Source organism: Ochotona princeps, chromosome 5 (genome assembly GCF_030435755.1).
Source record: "Ochotona princeps isolate mOchPri1 chromosome 5, mOchPri1.hap1, whole genome shotgun sequence".
Taxonomy (NCBI): Eukaryota; Metazoa; Chordata; class Mammalia; order Lagomorpha; family Ochotonidae; genus Ochotona; species Ochotona princeps.
Genome location: NC_080836.1, coordinates 80,871,311 through 80,890,679, shown reverse-complemented (window position 1 = coordinate 80,890,679; position 19,369 = coordinate 80,871,311). Strand labels below are relative to the sequence as shown.

General features: G+C 38.3%; 1 protein-coding gene across 4 annotated transcripts in view; it reads right to left on the bottom strand.

Moving 5' to 3' along the window:
- Positions 1-1,906: 1,906 nt before the first annotated feature.
- The window catches only part of ZDBF2 (zinc finger DBF-type containing 2), a 29,701-nt gene continuing 12,238 nt past the window's right edge, over positions 1,907-19,369 (bottom strand). For 3 of the 4 annotated variants that reach the window (XM_058664900.1, XM_058664901.1, XM_058664902.1), the window contains exons 2-5: positions 18,750-18,824; positions 17,543-17,633; positions 14,629-14,756; positions 1,907-11,284 (exon numbers count right to left, since the gene is read on the bottom strand). In XM_058664900.1, coding sequence (XP_058520883.1) covers positions 4,495-11,284; positions 14,629-14,756; positions 17,543-17,602 — 6,978 coding nt within the window. In that variant the 5' untranslated portion in view covers positions 17,603-17,633; positions 18,750-18,824 and the 3' untranslated portion in view covers positions 1,907-4,494. Of the gene's footprint in view, positions 11,285-14,628; positions 14,775-17,542; positions 17,634-18,749; positions 18,825-19,369 lie in introns of all 4 variants that reach the window. The other variant, XM_058664903.1, reaches the window with a different exon arrangement.

Below are 19,369 nucleotides of genomic sequence, written 5' to 3'. Positions count from 1 at the left end.
TTGAGCTGAGCTGCAACTTCCACACATGCATACAAGAGCCCAATTTGGATGAGACAGGGACTGTACTAGTCTGGCAAAAACAAGAACTAGAGCTGGGGCTCCCCTCAACTAGGTTGCAATTCCTGCTGTGTGCAAGGGCCAGGTCTGTGGCATGCTGAATTGGGCAGGGCCACAGCACCAATTAGTTTGCATGGGACATGGGACTGGGTGTGGAATTGACCAGGCATCTACAATTAGCAGTGTGTGAATAGGCTTATAGAGCCCCTGTATTGGCTGGCACGTGCAAGAGTCAGGTCTGGGATTACTCTAGGTGCAGTTTCTTGGGGGAATCTCCCACTGGACTACTGGACCACTGGACTCAAAACTCCGGCCACAGAGAAAGTCATAGGATTTATGGTCTGACCTTAGAATGCATGTATTGGGACTGAGCCTCCTCGATTGCTAATGCCTATGCAGTGGACGGAATACCCAGGTACATAAAGGAGATATGCTGGCAAGTTCATTTGGGGCTACAGAGGACATCGAGTGCCATGTCATAAGATGGAGGGCAGAACATGTTGGACAAGTCTCCTGACCAAGCTTTGGCAGCAAGTGTCTGGATGGGTAGATGCGCTAGGGTAGACTCGGTCAGCCAACAGACCTTAGAAGGATTTTCTCAGTTTTGGAACAGAAAAAAGGATGGCGCCTCGGAGCCATCGAGGCCACCTGAGTGATACCTTCAGAACATTCTTCTCCATGTTAAGATTTCTAAGATGACATCAGGTGGACATCACCAATCCGTGGGTACTGATGAGCCTGGGTCCCTGAGTACCGGAAGCAGCCCCCTCTCCCTTGACTAATTCCCTCCCCACCTCCAAGGTACAAGAGAAATGGGAATAAACCGGAAATTGGAAGCATTTGTCCCACCCATCCTCCCCCATACCTTGATCCCTCCCCATTCTATTTAGTGGTCCTCAGGGATGTGTATTCTTGTCAACCATGTAAACAACATCAAAAATGAAATAATTAAAAAAAAAGAGGTCCACATCCCACATCAAAGTACTTGGGTTTGACTTCTGGTTCTGGCTGCTGGCTCCAGCTTCCTGCTAACGCACTCCCTAGAAGGTAGAGCTTATGGTCAGTAATTGGGCTCTGCCACTCACACGGGAGACTTGCTGTTCATGGCTCTCGGCTTTTGTGTGGGGCCAGAGCTGAGATCCAGTGGTTTAAGCTGCATCTCTGATGCTGGCATCCAATACTGAAGCGCCAGTTTGAGTTCTGGCTGCTGTGCTGCAGATCCAGCTACCTGTTAATGAGTATGTGAAGGTGGCAGATCATGGTCTAGGTGATGAAGTCCCTGCCACCCACCTGGGAGAGGCAGATGTGGTTCCTGCCTCAGGAATGACCTAACTCCAGCTACTGAGGTCATTTGGAGAGTAAACCAGAGGGTGGAAAATTTACCTCTCTCCCTGTCTGCATTCCAGGCAAGTAAAAATAGATTTTTAAGATAAAATGTGCATTTCTCATGGCTTTTTGAAGTCCCCCTCCCCAATTAATACATTCCTCCATGCTTTCTTGTCTTGTCCAGCATATGCTGTGGTCTAGGAGGTACCAAAGTTCTCCCTTCCAAAGCAGGTGTCCAATAGTGACACGGGTACCGCCTCCTGAACTCAGTCCATCGTGGCTCCTTTCAGCACAGGGTCACAAAGAGCAACCCTGTGCCACATTTTAATTCTTTGAAATAACTACTGCACTGATTACAACCTGTACCTTTTTGTTCAACTATTTTCCCACTAACAGCAATATTTACATTTACTTATTCTCTCTTGGACCATTTGCAAATATGCGGCAGTTTTCATTGTTCTCTGATTATTTGAGCATTTTCAGAAAAGAAACTTCTCACACGATGAGAGCGTAGACACAAATTTCAATGTTTAATAAGCTTTATCTTGATAACCTCAAAAACAAGTTTACCATTTAAATCGCATTATAAAAAATACATTAAGCTTCACATTAGTTTTACATGGAAATATATAATTATTTGAATATTTAAATATAATTTTTCTTTAAGCAAAAAAAAAGTGCTACTCAGAGCCCTAGTTACATAAATAATTTAAATGCACAAATGCCAAAAACACACTCTGCACAATATTGTTTCACATACTCTAGAACTCAGGACAACTACAATAAAAACCTATGCAAAATACCAAACATGGACAAGGTTAATAAAATACTCATTATGATTATAATTTGACTTTTTACTATTAAAACAATATGATGCATTCTTGAGCACACAAAAACACCAATTGTTTTATCTAATCTGCAAATTAAACCAACATTTATTTAGACAAAGGGGCACATCCTGTATACTATCAAACTCTGAAAGTAATTCCTTCCAACTTATTTTCAAATTTTCAAGCTTTCCTAATGTAATGGCTATAAGAACTTAGCATAGCATTTCCATGTTAACCAATATCATTAGTCCCATATTATGATTTAATATTTTCAATAATGTAGACTGTAAATATAAATCTGTCACCCTGAAAATGAGACTTAGAAGAGCTCCCAATGTGAAAAATGTTGTCACGGTTTTCTACATTTAAATCTTGATCACTTGGATAGTTAGAACTGTCAACTGTGCATGATGTGATCACAGCAGATGTGATATATTTACAGAATTATTTTCAAATAAAGTCTTGTTTTTAAACCTACACTGCAGTGTGTCTATTAATATAAGAGATCTTCCAAAAGGTCATGGAAAATGTTTACTATGAAAAAACTGGATCTCAAAATTTTTTTGCACCAAAATAATCTTATCTTATAATCTGTTTTCCAAGAACTTCTTGAAGTTCCCTCATGGTACCTGAGGGAATTATATGGTTTATTCAACAGGAAAAAAAAGACATCAATAACCACAAGTAGAATATTTTACAGAACTAGTTGTTTACTTCCTGATCAGTGGGACAGAGCTTTCTTCTTAAACTAAAATGGGAGGATTATTCTGGACTAGTAGCCCACAGTGATATTTTAAGCAAATGGAAATATGGTTGAAGGAAATGCTATATGCGTTCTTTTGCAACTAAAAATATAAGCACTTGCTCATTTTTTCACTGTAATTACTGCTTAAATTTAGAAGAAATTACAACACAACACCATCATAGCACACCCACAGGTTAAATAACGGCCCCTAAAATAAAATCACATTCATAAGCAAACCATTACACTATATTCATTAATTTTAAGGTAACACGTTTTTTTAACCTCTTAAATCAAGATACATCTTAACACTGACTGTAGTTTCGATAAAACATGTTAGTCACACAATAGAGTTGAAATTCACGTTTTGCTTTAACATTGATGACAGAAAAAGAGCCAAGATTTTGGCTTACCAGGGTAAGGAGATCATCTGTATTAGTTCAACCAGTGTCTACCAATAAAGGATCTGAAGATATTTCGAGTATCCCAGATGCAAACTGGGTATCTTAACATCTTTTATTTGAATTATTGAAATTGACAAGTTCAAGGCAAATCAAGATTTTCCACTTGCAAAATAAGCCTCCACTTAGGTGCTCAGTTTTATTCCACTTTTTGAAATACTACATGACTTTGCAAAAAAAAAAAAAATGAGCTGTTCAAATAATTTTATTAAATCAGTAATTTCAGATGGAGCACTTAAACAATGCATACAGTGATGTCAAAAACATTTTTAAGAGATAATGGTATAAAATAATATGGATTTTTCATATTAAACCAACAATTCTTCAAGTAAAAGGTAGTAAAGACAATTAAAAAGACCTAACCGCACCGACAACTATCATTTTCCCCCTATGATCTAATGATGCTAAAGAAAAGTCTACCAAGATGTGTATGTACACGTTTGTGGAAAGTTAAAAGACTTGTAAACCCAGTTTAAAGAAGCAGGAGGAATCTGTGTTGTGTTTATATAGTCACCAGGCACTTTTTTTAAAATTCGATTAAAGATCGTGGAAATCACATTTTCTTTTAAAAGAGAAGGACAAATTCTATTTTAGGTTTGATCTTTCAAGTCAACCTCACCCAAAGGTTAATTCATTATAGTGTCCTATATTTAATCATCCAGTTAGAATACTATATTGACAATTCCACTCTGAAACACAGAATGTAAGTACATATGCATTTGTTCTGATCTTTAAAAATAAAAGCATTCATAGCTTTACTATCTTCATTCTCATAATGTTATAACTTGCTGGTATGAGAATGATTGTCATAAAAAATAAGACAGGATTTGATGAACAAAAATTCTATATACTTTGCCAAATTAACAACAAATTAAGATAAAGATCTTCTACAGAAAATGTTGGACAGAAGTTAATTTTGAATCTTAAAGAAAAGGACCCTAAACACTAATTTTAAATGAATATAAAAGTTCTGAAAAATAAAATCTATAGCAAAATATTCAAGGTTTTCCCAAAAAAGCTGGGAAAGCTATGAGTACTAAATACCAGATATATTTAGATTAAAGTACTGAATCCTCAATTAACATGTAAACTTCAGTTTGACCTCATTAGTTCTCGATTTGTTGGATTGCCGAGTCACCATTCTACCAGAATCGGGTATGGTGCACACACTTCTCAACTCATAGGGTCTAGCAATACCGGACTTTTTCCTTCTGCGGCGGCAACGTGTGAGGCCCTTTCTCTTTCTCCCTGCCCTGCTGGGAGAAGCCTGCACAGGCTGCTTCGGAGGACCTGGTATGACTCGTAACTGCTCCTCAGCACCATTTGGCAGAGATGAAGCACCCAAGAGCATCTCAGTAGGTCTCTCCTCTCTCTCTAGCCTATTCACAACAGACTGCTTCTTTCTGAAAAGCATTGCAACAAAAGTGGCCCTAGATTGGTATTTACGACGCATAAAAATGGAGTACCTCAAAATGTACTTCCTAATGATATCATTTGGTTTGGTCCGGATCCAAACTGACTGTTTCGCTGAAACTGGTCTGCTTTTCTGAGGCAGAGTAACTGATTTATAAACCTTTTGGAGAAAACTGATCTTATTACTAGCTGCTACCTTCTTGCCCTGACTTTTCCTTTTACTTTCTGAAAACTCACGTCTACCTGATTTGGGAAAGACTTGGGCAGTTAGCTGGAAGCGACTTGCCTTTAGAATCGAAGATTTGATGTTCCTTTGATATGACTTTAATTCATATCTTGCCATGGCAGATGTTGAAGCACAACATTGCATATCATCATCGTTATCAGTCACAGGTTGCTTTAGGAAGGGGTCATTGCAATGAAAGGCATGCTGTTCCCACTTGCACATACACGGCATATTATCACAACCCTTGGCTACCATGCTGCAAAGCTCGGAGGATTCCCCATCCTTGGATTCTGCATTTAGAGATGAAGGAGAGTGGACTAAGGCTGTTGTAGGATCTGAATGGGTAGGACTTGACTCAGGAAATTCATCAGTGCTGCCTTGGACAGTGGCTGTGTTGCTGTCATCCTGAAAATGCTTCCTTTCTGGTGATTCTTCCTCTGAACTGTCACTTTTCCTTTTGTTCGCTTGGTTATTTGCAAAATTGGTCTGGGTTGCATGGCTTACTTTCACTGATCGGCATCGACAAGTCAAATGCCACAAGTGGTTGGGAAACTGCTGTGCTAGAGCATAATGAAAGCCTAGGCTATCCAAGTCCACAGAGAAGTCATCGCTCTCTGAAAAACCAGAAAAACTGCCTGCTATGTCATCTGACAGAGTTTGAAGTGAGGCAGTATCCTGATTAAGGTCAGGCTGGGTGGCTTTTTTTCCTTTATTCAAACAGTCTTTGGGGGGCTCCGAATCATCATTAAAGTAACAGTGGAAACGACCTTCCCTAAATTCCTTCACAAGGGCATCAACCTTACGGTCATTTTCTCTTATTATTTGAGACCATGTTTTCCCTACAAATGAGGGAGGCATATTGGGCAAGGCTTCAAGAACTGGCTCATTAGGATCATCTTCAACAACCTCTTCTGCTTTTTCTGGCTTCCTTTTAGAACCAGCCATGGGGAAAGAGTTGGATGGGGAATCATGGCTGTCTTCTCTCAGGTCAAATCTGACCTTCTTAAATGGCTTTTTTTTGCCCAAAGCTTTTTGAGACTTGTCAGGTTTGCGCAGAATGGAAGGTCTGTGTTGACGACCCTTCTCAGAATCACAAGATTTCCCTCTCTTTTCTAGATCGGTATGTTTTAACTGCAAAAGTTGTTCTCCAGGAGCTACTCCTTGGGCCACTGACTCAGCAGAGCCATCCCACGCAACTGCCCAATTGCCAGATGCACAGCGCTGATCCATCAGGTCGACATTATTCTGATCTTTCCCAAGTTTCATTTCCTGGTGAGCTCTCTGCGTTTGGTGAGTCATAGGCTGAGAAGTGCCTTTCATGGCAGAATTTCTTCTGGAACCACTAGATCTGACCGGTTTCTTATCAGGTCTTTGTGAGTAGTAAGTCATGGATGGTGAAGTGTCACCATCACAGTCTGTTTCAGAATCACAAGACGGACAGCTTAAATCTCCCAGAATAATATAGTCATTCTTCCGGTTTATTATTTTGAAGCTCTCCTTAGATTGCTTTTTCGCTGGCTGAAAACGGGCTTTACAAACATGTCTAACAGCAGAACCACAAGAGTCATAGCAGTAATCATTTACATTTATAGAATCTACATTTGCAGAATTGAGTTCTCTGGCAGCCATATGAACTGGGTCATGCAGCAAGTGAGGATGAGAAACCACTTCACAATCACAGTCACTATCACTGGTCATCAAGTCCACAAGGAACACCTCGGGATGATTTGCTTCTCTGTCTGACGCTTGGTTGACTACTATTTGAAAAGGGACATCAGCATCACATATCACTCCAGAATCACTGGGTTCACTCAGCTTCTCTTCCATGCTAAGATGCGTTTCTTTCTGAAAGTTTGTCTCTTCATGGGCCGATGAAGGATGGTAGGTATCTGACTGAAGGTGAATCTCAGAGTCACATTTCATTTCAAACCCGCAGGGTCTATAGTCCTTACCTTCTAAGTCATTATGATACATCTTTTCTAAGTTCATTTCTTTGGCAGATACAGAAGACGGATCAGCAACAAACTGAACGGGAACACCAGAATCACAATTTATTTCAAAATCACCTAGCTTGTAGCTCATATTTTCCAGATAAATATGGTCTTCCTTCCAGAGATTTGTTTCTGTTTCCCCGTTAGTTTTTTGAGGCTGGTCTCCTGCTGATTGCAAAAGGTCACTGGAATCAAAACCTGTTTCAGGACTACAAGGATCACTGCTTTTAAGTTCCAAATTGGCACATTCTTCTTCCAAAATTTGTGGCTGCTCCATTACCGACTGAAGAGGCTTATTTGAAACGTACATTATTTGGGATCCGTCAGGCTCATCGCTCTTATCAGGCAGACAAACATGTTCTTCCTCCCTCAGAAGATTAATTTCCTTAATAGGCTCTTGAATTTTATTAGTCACAGACTGAAGAGATTCACTAGATTTAAAATTTATTTCAGAATTATTAGGTTTGACAACCTTGTCTTTCAAAATGTTGGCCTCCTTAACTACTTCTTCAGTTTGACCAATCACTGGCTGAAGGACACTAGAACTACATATAACGCTAACACCTTTCACTTCATCCTTCTTATCTTTCCGACCAACTTCACCCGTGCAGAAACTTCCCTCTTTAACTGTTTTCATACGGTGATTACCCACGGACTGATGGGGTTCATCAGATTCAAAATTCATTTCAGAACCATGAGACTGACTGGGTTTTCCTCCCACCTCTGTGTGCTCTGGCTTCAAAAAAGTCATTGGAGGTTGAATGACTATTGCTGGAACTGAGAAAGTAGAATGGGAACTCATTTCAGAACAACTATTCTGGCTTTTCTTCATCTCCAAGGACATCTCATCTTTATTCTCATGGTTTATTTGTTTAACAGTCACAGGAGGTTGATCAACTGAAGGTGGGTGGGAAACACCAGAGCCATGTGTTACTTTTGAGCCAGCAGGCTCATCAATCTTGTTTTTAAAGTCAATATCCTCTTCATTCCATATATCAATTTCTTTTACTGTTTCTCGAGGTTGTCCAGTCAATGACTGATGGGGGTCAACAGATTTGAAACTTATTTTAGAATCAGTAGGTTGCCCGTTTTTTTTATCTTTTAGATCAGCATGGTTTTCATTTTGAGGGGCTAGCTGAGCTTGGCTAGTGACTGAGCAAAGAGGAACATCAGTATGTACATTTACTTCAGAACCTCGGGGTTCAGTGCTTTCAGCATTTGGGTCTGCACGGTCCTCCTTCAGAACAGCTAGTTGAGATTTTTCAATCACTGACCAGGGAAAAACTTTGGGACTCACAATTACTCCAGAACCACTGTATTTATCACTGTCATTCTCTTCAATATGCTTCTCCTTTCTCTTCTTTTTTTTACCAACTTCTTGAGGTTCAGTCACTAAATGATGAGGAGCACTAGAACCTGAATTTATCTCAGAACCACGAATGTCAGCACCTCTATCTTGGAATTTAGCAGCCCTTTCTTTTTGAAGCCATTTTTCCTTAATAATGCCTTGAGCTTTTTGAATCACTGACTGAAGAGGGATAACAGACCCAAAACGTGTTTCAGAAACACCTACTTCATTAGATTTATGTACAGAGTGTACCTGCTTTTCTTTCTGAAAGTTTAAGTCTTCAGTGGGTTCTTCAGAATGTCCAGTCACAGAATGAAAAGCAGTACCACAACCCAAACTTAGTTCAGAATTCGTATGTTCCTTTTCCTTATTTTCTAAGGGTACCTGCTCTTCTTTATGAGGACTTAGCTTTTTAACAGCTACTTTAGGAGAATTAATCACTGAATGATGAGGGATATTAGAGTCCAAACTTATTTCAGAACCACTGGGTTCATCATTCTTCCTTTCTAAGTGTATATACTCTTCTTTCTGAATGATTACTTCTTTAACAGCTACTTCAGGTTGATCATTTCCTGAATGAAGAGGAATATCAGAATCAAGAGTTATTTCAGAAACACAAGGCTCATTACTTTTATTTTCCAGTTCAACAGGTTTCGCCTCATAAACAGCTACTCCAGGTTGGTCAACTACTGAGCAAAGAGGAATATTGGACTCAAAAGTTATGTCAGAACTATTCGACTCACAGCTCCCATCTTCCGGGTTAGTGCGTTCTTCTTTTATTCTTTCAACATCCTGCTGACTCATATTAGAAACTGACAGAAGGGGAGTATCAGAATCAAAAGTCAACTCAGAAGTGGAGGACCCACAGCTCTTAAGTTCCATGTCAATATTTAACTCTTTAAAATTTACTTCACCCAAAGCCCCATGAGGCTGATCATCAACTGACTGATAAAAAATGGCATCAGAATCAAAACTTAGGTTAGAAATGCTAGAGTGAACACTCTGATTCTCTAGGTCATTATCTACGTTTGGTGGGTGGACTTCGTTAACTGCTACTTGAGATTGGTCAGCCACTAATTGAGCATCAGCATGAAAACACATCTCAGGATCATGAGACTCACAGTTCATATCCATAAGGTCAGCATTCTTCTCTTTCAGAAGATTGATTTCTTCAGGATCCCTCTGGGGCTCATCAGCCACTGCCTCGAATGGTACATCGTTAGGAAGTCGTCTTTTCGCCTTCTTGGATTTCTTCTTCTTCTTTTTCTGGCGAGAGTGTTTGTGTTTCGGTTTTTTTTCTTTGACAGTCATTTGGGGAGGATCAACCACTGACTGAAGAGGAACATCACAATCATAACTTGCTTCAGAACAAGTTGATCCATAGCTCTCATCAACCAACCTCACATGAGCCTTCTTCCAACGTGCTGTTTCTGTGACAATCACTGGGGGACGGTCAACCACTAACTGATGTGGGACAGTAAGATCATCACTCACTTCAGAGCTACTAGAGCCATAGTTCTTATCAACCAAAACAATGGGCACCTCATGAGGAAGGTCTTCCTCTTTCATAGACTGCTGGGGATAGTCATTAATTGTTTGAAAGGACGCATCACAATCAAAATTCATTTCAGAATCACTAGAGTCATAGCTTTGGTCAACCAGGCTAACAGATTTTGCATTTTTAAGATGTGAATCTCTAACAATCACTTGAGATTGGCTGGTGCCCTCCTGAGGAGAGTCATCACACCCATAACTTAATGCAGAAATACAACACTTAATATTCTGATACTGTAAATCAGCAAGTACTTCCTTTGCAAGATTTATTTCTTTGGCAGCCATTTTAGATAAATTAGTCAGTGAACGAAAAGAGGCACCGCAATCAAGACTCATCTCAGAACCTCTAGATTCATTGTTCTTATCTTCCTGGTCAATTTCATTCTCCTTCCACAGACTGATGTCTTGTACAGCCTCAGATGCTGACTGCACAGAGTCACAATCAGACTTCATCTCAGTACTCACTGAGCCCTTCTGTCCCCAGATCACTGACTTGCCAGAACCCACATGCTTTTCTCCCTCAGTACAATCCATACTGGAACAGCATTCCTCTGGCTGCCTAGAGGTGGCAGCTTCAATGATCCCTTCATTAGCAGGCATATCAGCAGTACTCGGCTTCTCTGCTGGGTTTCCTGCTAACTCAGGGGGAGACTCAGCTCTGGCAGAGCTCTCAGCACCCATAGCTTTAAAGCCACCTGACAGAATTTTACTTTGAGGTTTGGTGCCCTTCTGTATAACCAATTTATCTAAATTGGTACATAAAGATTGTCCTATTTTGTGTTTCTCATGGGAACCTGCAGATGTGTCTACGTTGGATGATGACATGAGATTCCTAGAGACCCCATCTGGTGGTTTAGACTGCTTGTCAGCTTTGTTTGGGTCACATTTGTTAACTGAATCCAAAGTGCCTGCTGCTGGTGACCTAGTCGTTTGAGTTATAACCGGTTTAGTACAAGAACTTTCAGGCAGACCACGAGCGGGAGCGTTACAAATTACTGGGTGTCGAATTAAGTTTTTGCCTTTATTTGTAGGTTGGCCGATATCTACTGGATTAACCTTTTTCATACTACCCTCAACTTTAGGAACAAGCACCAGGGACTGCTGCTGTCCCTTTTCCAGCTTCTGAATAACTGACGGTCGAACCGACACCTCCTCCGCGCGTTCCGGAGGTTTACTAGGTGTGGAACTTGACTCTTCTCCAGGGTCAGAACCCTCAGGGGGTCTCTCTCTGCTGGGTCCAGGAGCATCCTCAGCGTTTTCTTCAGGCAGGCAGTCATTTGAAGGCTCAGGATCAGGTGATTCATCGGCATTCGTAGGTATCTCATTTTGCACTGATCTAAAAAGAGATGGGAAAAAACACATAAAACATGCCAATATTTTTTTTAATGCTAAAATACAACTCTAATAGCTACTATTGTATTTCCATTTTGTACCATCCCTAGAGGGCAAAGAATCAAGGCAATTGTACCAGGCTGTCCATTTTAGGTACTTCAGTGAGGTCATCAGTACAAGAGCTTGGAGGCAGTCCCACCAGCTGCTACTGAATAAACAACTGGTTTCTCATTGCGAGGAAATGCAAATACAACCGTGCATCATTTTTCAGTTATCAAAGTTAGGAAAAAAGGTCGACACAAGATAACTAATATTGTGTATTTCAGCTTCTGCTTCTGGAAAAAGGGAATGTTAATACTATTTTCCTTATATTTGGAGAAATAAATTAGTTGTTATTTATAGAGTTTTAATGAGAAAAAGTCTGGGTCATTATAAACATTCACAAATATCAGCTACTATGAGTGCATTATTTTGACAAGTTCTTTAATACACTGCCAATAGGAGTACGGATTAGGTAATGTATATGAAGATCCTTAATTAATCTCTCTGTAAACTGGTCATTTCTCTGAAAAGCAATTTGTCAATGTCTATTAAAATCAAAAATGTACATATCATCTGACCTAATCATTTTTATTTTAAATGTCCTCCTTTGCTTATTTCCTCATGAAAATAAGACTATTCATTGCCTTTTACTTGCAATAGCCAATGAGTAGAGTCCATGTGGCTATTGTTTTAATAGTTCATAGCATTTAATAGAATATAATTTGGGTTCTAAAAATAATAAGGCAGGTCTACATGTATTAATAAAGATCAAAGACTTTAGACATTGTTAGTGAAAAAAACAAATGTGTATAGAATGCTACCATTTCTGTAAAGTAGATGGGAAAGATTAGAACAGAACACGATGGCTGCAGCAAGAACATAAAGAAGGCTAATGTTTGCATGTGTATATCTTTCCCACTCAAATTTTAAGCTACATTATTTTTTTAAAAAACCTAAAATCAGCCTAGGAGATCTCTCCTACTAGCATCAAAACAACATACTTAATCTAAACCATTTTAGGATTAACTCTTCCATACACATAACCTGCCTACCTAATGATACCATCAATCCTGAATTCATAATTCAGAACAGGCAAAAAAAAAAAAAAAAACACTGTCACCAATTGTCTCCAGCTAAGCTGTGCTGGATCCTATGCTAGGTACTGATATGAACTCAAAGATAAGTTATCGCTCAAGAAGCATTCAAGTAGCAGCAGAAAGTAACACAAAACAATAATTGCAGCTCAAGGTGAGAAGCATCATCATGTCTAGACTGATTCAAAAAGAGATTAAACTGCCACAGCCCAGGGGAGCCTAAGATGACATGCTCATGACATGGAAGCCAGGATGGGATCCTCAAACTGACAAGGAGGTAAACTAGGGGATCTTTCTTCAGGAAAACTTGATTCACACCAAAACTAAGGAATCTGAATAAACCCACAGACTTAAATCTATTAACATCGGCAGATATCCACTGCTTAACACAAATCTGCTGCACTAATGCAAGATGTCAGTAACAGAGAAACTAGGCAGAGCCACAGTATAGGATAGGATCTATCTAAATTCTTCTGTGGATTTGAAAGTATTCTTTAAAATGGACTGTAAAAATTATAAAGACAAACTTCATTAAATATTTTTATTTTGAAAAAAGCCTCATATATCTAAACTAGTATGTGTATATTTGTGACATATGGATCACAAGCAACTCATCTTTCTTAACTTATATGTTTTAATTTTACTTTCCCATATAAATGTACTAACTTAATACTAATTTGGAAAATTGTGAAGTTGATTCTGACACCAATAATAATATAATGAGGCCCCCAAAAATCTATACATATTCATGTCACTTAATTCTAGTCATCCATTGGAAGAGATGCTTAAAGTAAGTGAGTGAAACATGAAGAATGGGACATTTACAGTCTCAGGAAGTCCTTCCCCACATGATTCTTAACAATTACAACAGGAAAAAACGTCACTTCAGGAAGGAATAAATTGGTAGATAGCATCTTAATCAAGAGACTCAAGTTGAAACCACCAGCAAAATCATCTGTCTTTGAATTCATACATTGAGGAGGTCACTACGCAATTCTGAAGCTTGCTCAAGATGAATCATCTAAATTAAGCAATGAGAAAACAGTAGACAATAGTAAAATTAGGGACCGCTCATACAGTAACTGCCCAGTACTCTTTTGAAAAGATCTTGTAAGTGAAGGAAAACTAAGGAACTGTTCAAGATTAAAGAGAATTGTAAGGTAAGGCAACTAGAAATGTGTGACCCCAGACTGGATGCTGGTCCAGAAATAGGATGACTGACATGACCTCACAGGATTTCTAGATGAGTGAAGAGCATGCTGTCCAAGTCCTTTCCTGGTGCTGAACACTGTGTGGTGCTTATTTCAGATTTCATATTCAGGGCAGTCAGATAAAGGAAGCCCAACAATTCTTTGTGCCAGTTTTGCAATGTTTTCATAAGCCTGAATTTTTCCAAAGGAAAAGCAAAAAGTTTTTAAAAGTTTTTAAAGGTCTAGAAACTGTTCAAACTCTAGGAATGAATGCCACAGAAATACCTGCACTATACAAATATAGTTGTTGGAGCACTGCCCATGAGTTACAAACCAGCAGCTTGTACTGACTGCATGACAGGCTAATTCTGTCTTGATGCCAGCCAAGAAACCTTTTTTATCTTGCCTCTACTTTCTGTCCATTACAATATTTTCACCGTGTCTAAATTCTAGGTTAGCAACTTGCAAAGCAGACGTTTATCCATCTTTTACTACTGGTTTTCCTCTCAGCTGGTACCAATGGATTGTACCCATCTTAAATGGCTGCAGTGGCAAACCCACTATGCTATTTAATCTCATTTTATGCAGCTGTTTTTCATTAAATTTTAAAAATAAAATTATACATGAAAAAAGGTGTTGAGACATTGGCAGGTTATAAATAGAGCTGATGACACTTGTTTTAGCAAACAGCTCCAGGAACACGGGATTGACTTTGTTTTCACTCTATCCTTACCTTGTTTTTGCCACCAGCTTTCCTGTTACAAATCTTTTAAAAAATATTTTTGTTTCCACCTTCCACCCTCCTGCATAATCCTATGACATATTTACAAAACACCTCTTTGACAAATAATTATTGACATAAGACGAGAAAAACTGACAATTGCAAGTGGAAATAACTACCTGAATTTGCATTTTGCGTTTCTTGATTTTTTTAAATCACTTTGAAAAACTCTGGAACTACAATATGACTATCGAATGAAATATGAATTACAGAGTAATAGCACTCCACTTGGCCACGTTACCTGTTTTCCTGATAGTTATATGGATGGTGCCGCAGCACATCCTGCAAGAAACGCTCCATCAAGCTACTGGTACACATTTGACGTCTGCTCTGTCTGGTCAAGCTTCTGTGCTGAGCGCTGAACAAATGCTAGGAAGAAAAGGGAAACTGAAGAGTTTTAAATGGGCAATATTCAGTATAGCAACAGTTTCACAAAGTACATTCATGTATATACTCATTGTAGAAAATGATCCCTTTTCTACAAAGCAATTTTGCAGAAAATTTGCATCTGAAAACCGTGAAGGTATCTTTCTCTTAGATACAGTCAATGCATTTCTCTAAACAGATCCTAAGGAAAGAATCTTAAATGTGGATAATTTATGCAAAAAAATATAATGCTTATTAGGGCATATAACAAAGAATTGCAAACTCGTTTGCTGTTTAACAATAGGGCTAGAACTGCGGCTTAGTGATTAAGGGCTGGCATCCCCTTTGGTTCAAGTCCTGGCTGCTCCACTTCAATCCAGCTCCCTATAAATTCATGCACCTTAGAAAGCCATCGATGATGGCCCAAATACTTGGGCCTTCCACCCATGTGGGCCCCCGGAAGGAGCGCCTGGCTTTGGTAGGGTCAACCCCTGGCTATTGGGGGCCACACATGGAGAATGAACCAGTGGATGGGAAGTTCATTTCTTCCTTCCAAATAAGTACATCTTTTAAAATAAATAGATGAAGAAATAAATAAATAAGGGCCTGGTGTGATGTCTCAATAGGCTAATCCTCCACCTCCGAGCACCAGGATCCCAAGTAGGCACTGGCTGCTCCACTTCCTATCCAGTTCCCTGCTTATGTCCTGGAAAAGCATGGAAGGAAGACCCAAGTTCTTGGAAGCCTAGACCCATGTGGGAGACCCAGAAGAAGCTCCTGACTCCTGGCTCCAGACTGGCTCAGCTCCAGCCATTGCGGCCATTTGGGCAGTGAACCAGCAGATGGAAGATCTTTCTCTCTGTACCTTCTTCTCTCTGTAAATTTGCCTTTTTAATAAAAATAAATAAATCTTTTAAAAATAAGTAAACATAAATTTTAAATTCTCATTTTCTGCATAATATTTACATATAAAAGTGCAAGCCCCTTTTATGCTTACCCAACAACCTCTATAAGCTCTAAGTATAGTACTTTTTTTTTTAATTTTTCACAATGTTTATTAAAAAATGTGATTCAAAAGTTAGCTGAGCAAACACATGATAGAAAATCATATAAAAGGGGGAAAAGAAAGTCCTAAAACAAGAGCCACGAGAAATACAAACAAAATAAGAAAACGAAAAAAGAGCAAAGTTAGTGTGTGAGGGAGGGCATAAGTATAGTATCTTGTCTAATACACCTTTCAATTTTCTGTACATACAATCAGGCTGCATATTTTAAAAAGCAGCCTTATTTCTTCTGATCCAATTTTTATCATTTTAACTTCTTTTTTTCTTTGTTTTTTTTCCCCCTGGCTAGTCACCTCTGGTATTAAATCCATGTCTACTTAACATATTTCTGATTTATTTGGATACAATATCCAAACTTGATATCAAACCAAACAAGAAATCAATAGGCCAATTTTCCTTATACAGGCCCCCCAAAACAATCCTTGATAAAATATCAGCAAACTAAATGTCACAGCATACAAAAGGATTATGCATTACAGTCAAGTGAGATTTACTCCAGGAATGCAAGATTTCTTTAATAGCCAAAAAAATCAATGTAATCGCAATAGACTGAAACAACTATATACTCTCAAAATTCTATTTTGGGCTTCTAATCCCCAATGTGACTGACTACATTTTGAGATAAGGCCTTAGGAAGTAACTAAAAGCAAATGAAGCTGGGAAGTGCATTTTTTCAGGATTTATTTATTTGAAAGAGCGACAGAGATAAGGGGAGACAGAGAGGTCTTTCATCTGATGGTTTACTCCCCACAAATGACGTCAACAGCTAGTGCAAGGCTAAGCCAAAGCCAAGAACTTTATTTGGGTTTCTTCTGTGAGTAGCTGAGGCTTAAACACTTGGGCCATCTTACGATACTTTGCCCAAGCCATCAGCGGGGAACCAGACCGGAAGTGGAGCAGCCAGGATAGCAACTGGCACCTATACAAAATGCCAGCAGTTCTACATCATGTTTGTCCCCTGGAGCAACCCTGCGTATTGTGAGTACTTAGGGAAAGAGCCAACAGATGGAAAATGATCTTTCTTATTCCCTCCCTCTCTCTCTCTCCACTCCCCATCTATGTCTCTGTCTTTAAAATAAAATAAAAATAAATAAAAATTATTTTAAAGTCTTCATACCAAAGATTCTACCCACAACGGTCAGAGGATGCATTCAAAGAAAAGGTTATAAGATTTAATTCCTCTTCTCAGAACTGGAAAATGGCTTCCTATCTCACTTGGGATAAAGTTCAAATTCCTTATCAATGTCTTAGAGAATCTGTGTTTTTGAATTCTAAACCTGCTTCACACACATCTCCCCACCCCCATTCACAGTCACACTGGCTTCCTGGCTTTTAGGATTACTGTCCCAAATACTCTTCTGTCTCAGGTATCGTCCTGACCTAACTCTCTTTTCTCTCTACCTGGTGAATCTGTTCAAACCTCAGCAAAAAAGCCTTACCTGCCCACCCAGCCTAAAATAGCACTCTAATTGCTATTTTATTTCCCTTATAGATTGGGTCACAATCAGACATATCACATTGTAGATATATGTTGCTACTTATTTCCTGTCTTACCACACTAGCATAAGCTCTTTGGAAAAAGAACCGTGTGGTTTTGTGCACGGTCATGTCCCTGGAATCTTAATCTGCCAACTAATATATTCTTAGTATAATCTGTTCAATAAATGGACTGTGTACAACGTAAGAGAAAATCATAGCATTGTCACGGCAAGAGGAAGCTCTCACCTGTTCCAGATTATTGTACTGCACTCGGCAGTAGCTGCAGTACCCTTGTTTTCTCTGCATTATGAATACTGAAAATCCATGAATTCTCCAACTGGAAAAAGAAGAAAAAGAGCCAAAAAAAATGAGAATTCCCTACTGGCATGAGGAGGATGAGTGTGATGATGATTATTCTTTCTAAAATAGTAATATTTTAGAAATTATGTAATAGTGTTATTACATAAAATAGTAATGAAATTGACTGAGCCAATCAGCAAACCTCAATAGAGATGAAACACCTTAGATTGTGAAAGAATAGTTTCTTGCCAGAATTTGAAGAACAGATGCTTATATTTCTTATCAGCTTTCTCATAATTCATTATTAAAAATTAGGAATTGATTTAGTAACAAATAATAGTCAATTTGTTCTAAGATATTACCATGGCATACTGACCATACTTGAATGAAGCTCATTAATTTTCCCACCATGTTTCTATATAAAACCTCAGATTATCTGAACTCTCTGGGTCATTTATAATAATGACTAATTATTATAATGACTAATAAAGATACCACACGGCATATTCTGATTAACTCGCAGAGAGGCATATTTTTAAAATAATTTGCTAATAGTCAAAACAATTCATTCAAACTCTGAAACATAAGACACTTTTGGAAAGCACATAAAGCAAGCAAACATAAGGAATTCTTACTGGAGTTTTGAGATTTCCTGACAAATAGTTACCTAATTGCACACCTATCTTAAAACTCCAATGCCTCAACATTACATACCACAGTAGCTCCCAAACAGACAGAATGTAAAAATCATTTTCCAAAATTTTGAGCTAGTACAGCTAACAGTGAGCCCAGGATTCAGAATTTTTTTTTAATTTCCCATGTGTTTATATGTATTGTCAATTTATTAACTGGCACAATGCATATATATTTGCAATTATTTTAAGGAAAGAATGCAAGTTTTTATAATGAAAATAGAAATTACAAATAATTTGTCATATTTTGAAATCAAATTACTTTAGGCACTCTTACACTACAAAATGTGTAACAGAATCTATGATATTATCAGTACCGCTGAATAAAAAGATAATTCTACAATAAAGAAGTTAAACTACTAAAATTCAGTGATTCGCAAATAAAATTAAAGCCTTAAGGCCAATTAGATGAGAATATAAAAACTTCATTAAGTCAAAATATCATCATAGTATTCACTTACCTATTACTTTTTATTCAGGACCTTAGATTTTCTGACTTCACATTTATGGGGAAAATAAGTCAACTGATACAATCTCTGAAATAAAGAACATACAATAAATTATCTATTTAGATTTTGGCCTTTTTCCACTAATTTATTTCATTTATCAACCTGAAGCAACAAAATGGAACAATTTTTTAAGTTGAACATGTTGATAAGGCAAATTTTATTTTACTTTTTCCCCATCTCCGAGTCCCCTGATACGGCAAATGTTAAACTAAGAGAACCCTTGAGCATTATTCTAAAATTTCAGTCATAATACATCTAACCTTTTACTAATTTGCTTAAATATAATTGAAATATTCACTGAACGAAATTCAAAATGAAAGTATGAGTCAAGTATCTCTCAAACACGCAAAATTAAGCATTTTATATATATTTGTATTTTAGCCTTTTTTTTTTTTTTTTTTTTTTTTAAAGATTTATTTTATTTCCATTACAAAGTCAGATATACTGAGAGGAGGAGAGATAGAGAGGAAGTGGAGCTGCCGGGATTAGAACCAGCGGCCATATGGGATCAAGGCGAGGACCTTAGCCACTAGGCCACACTGCCGAGCCCTATTTTAGCCTTTTTTAACCAT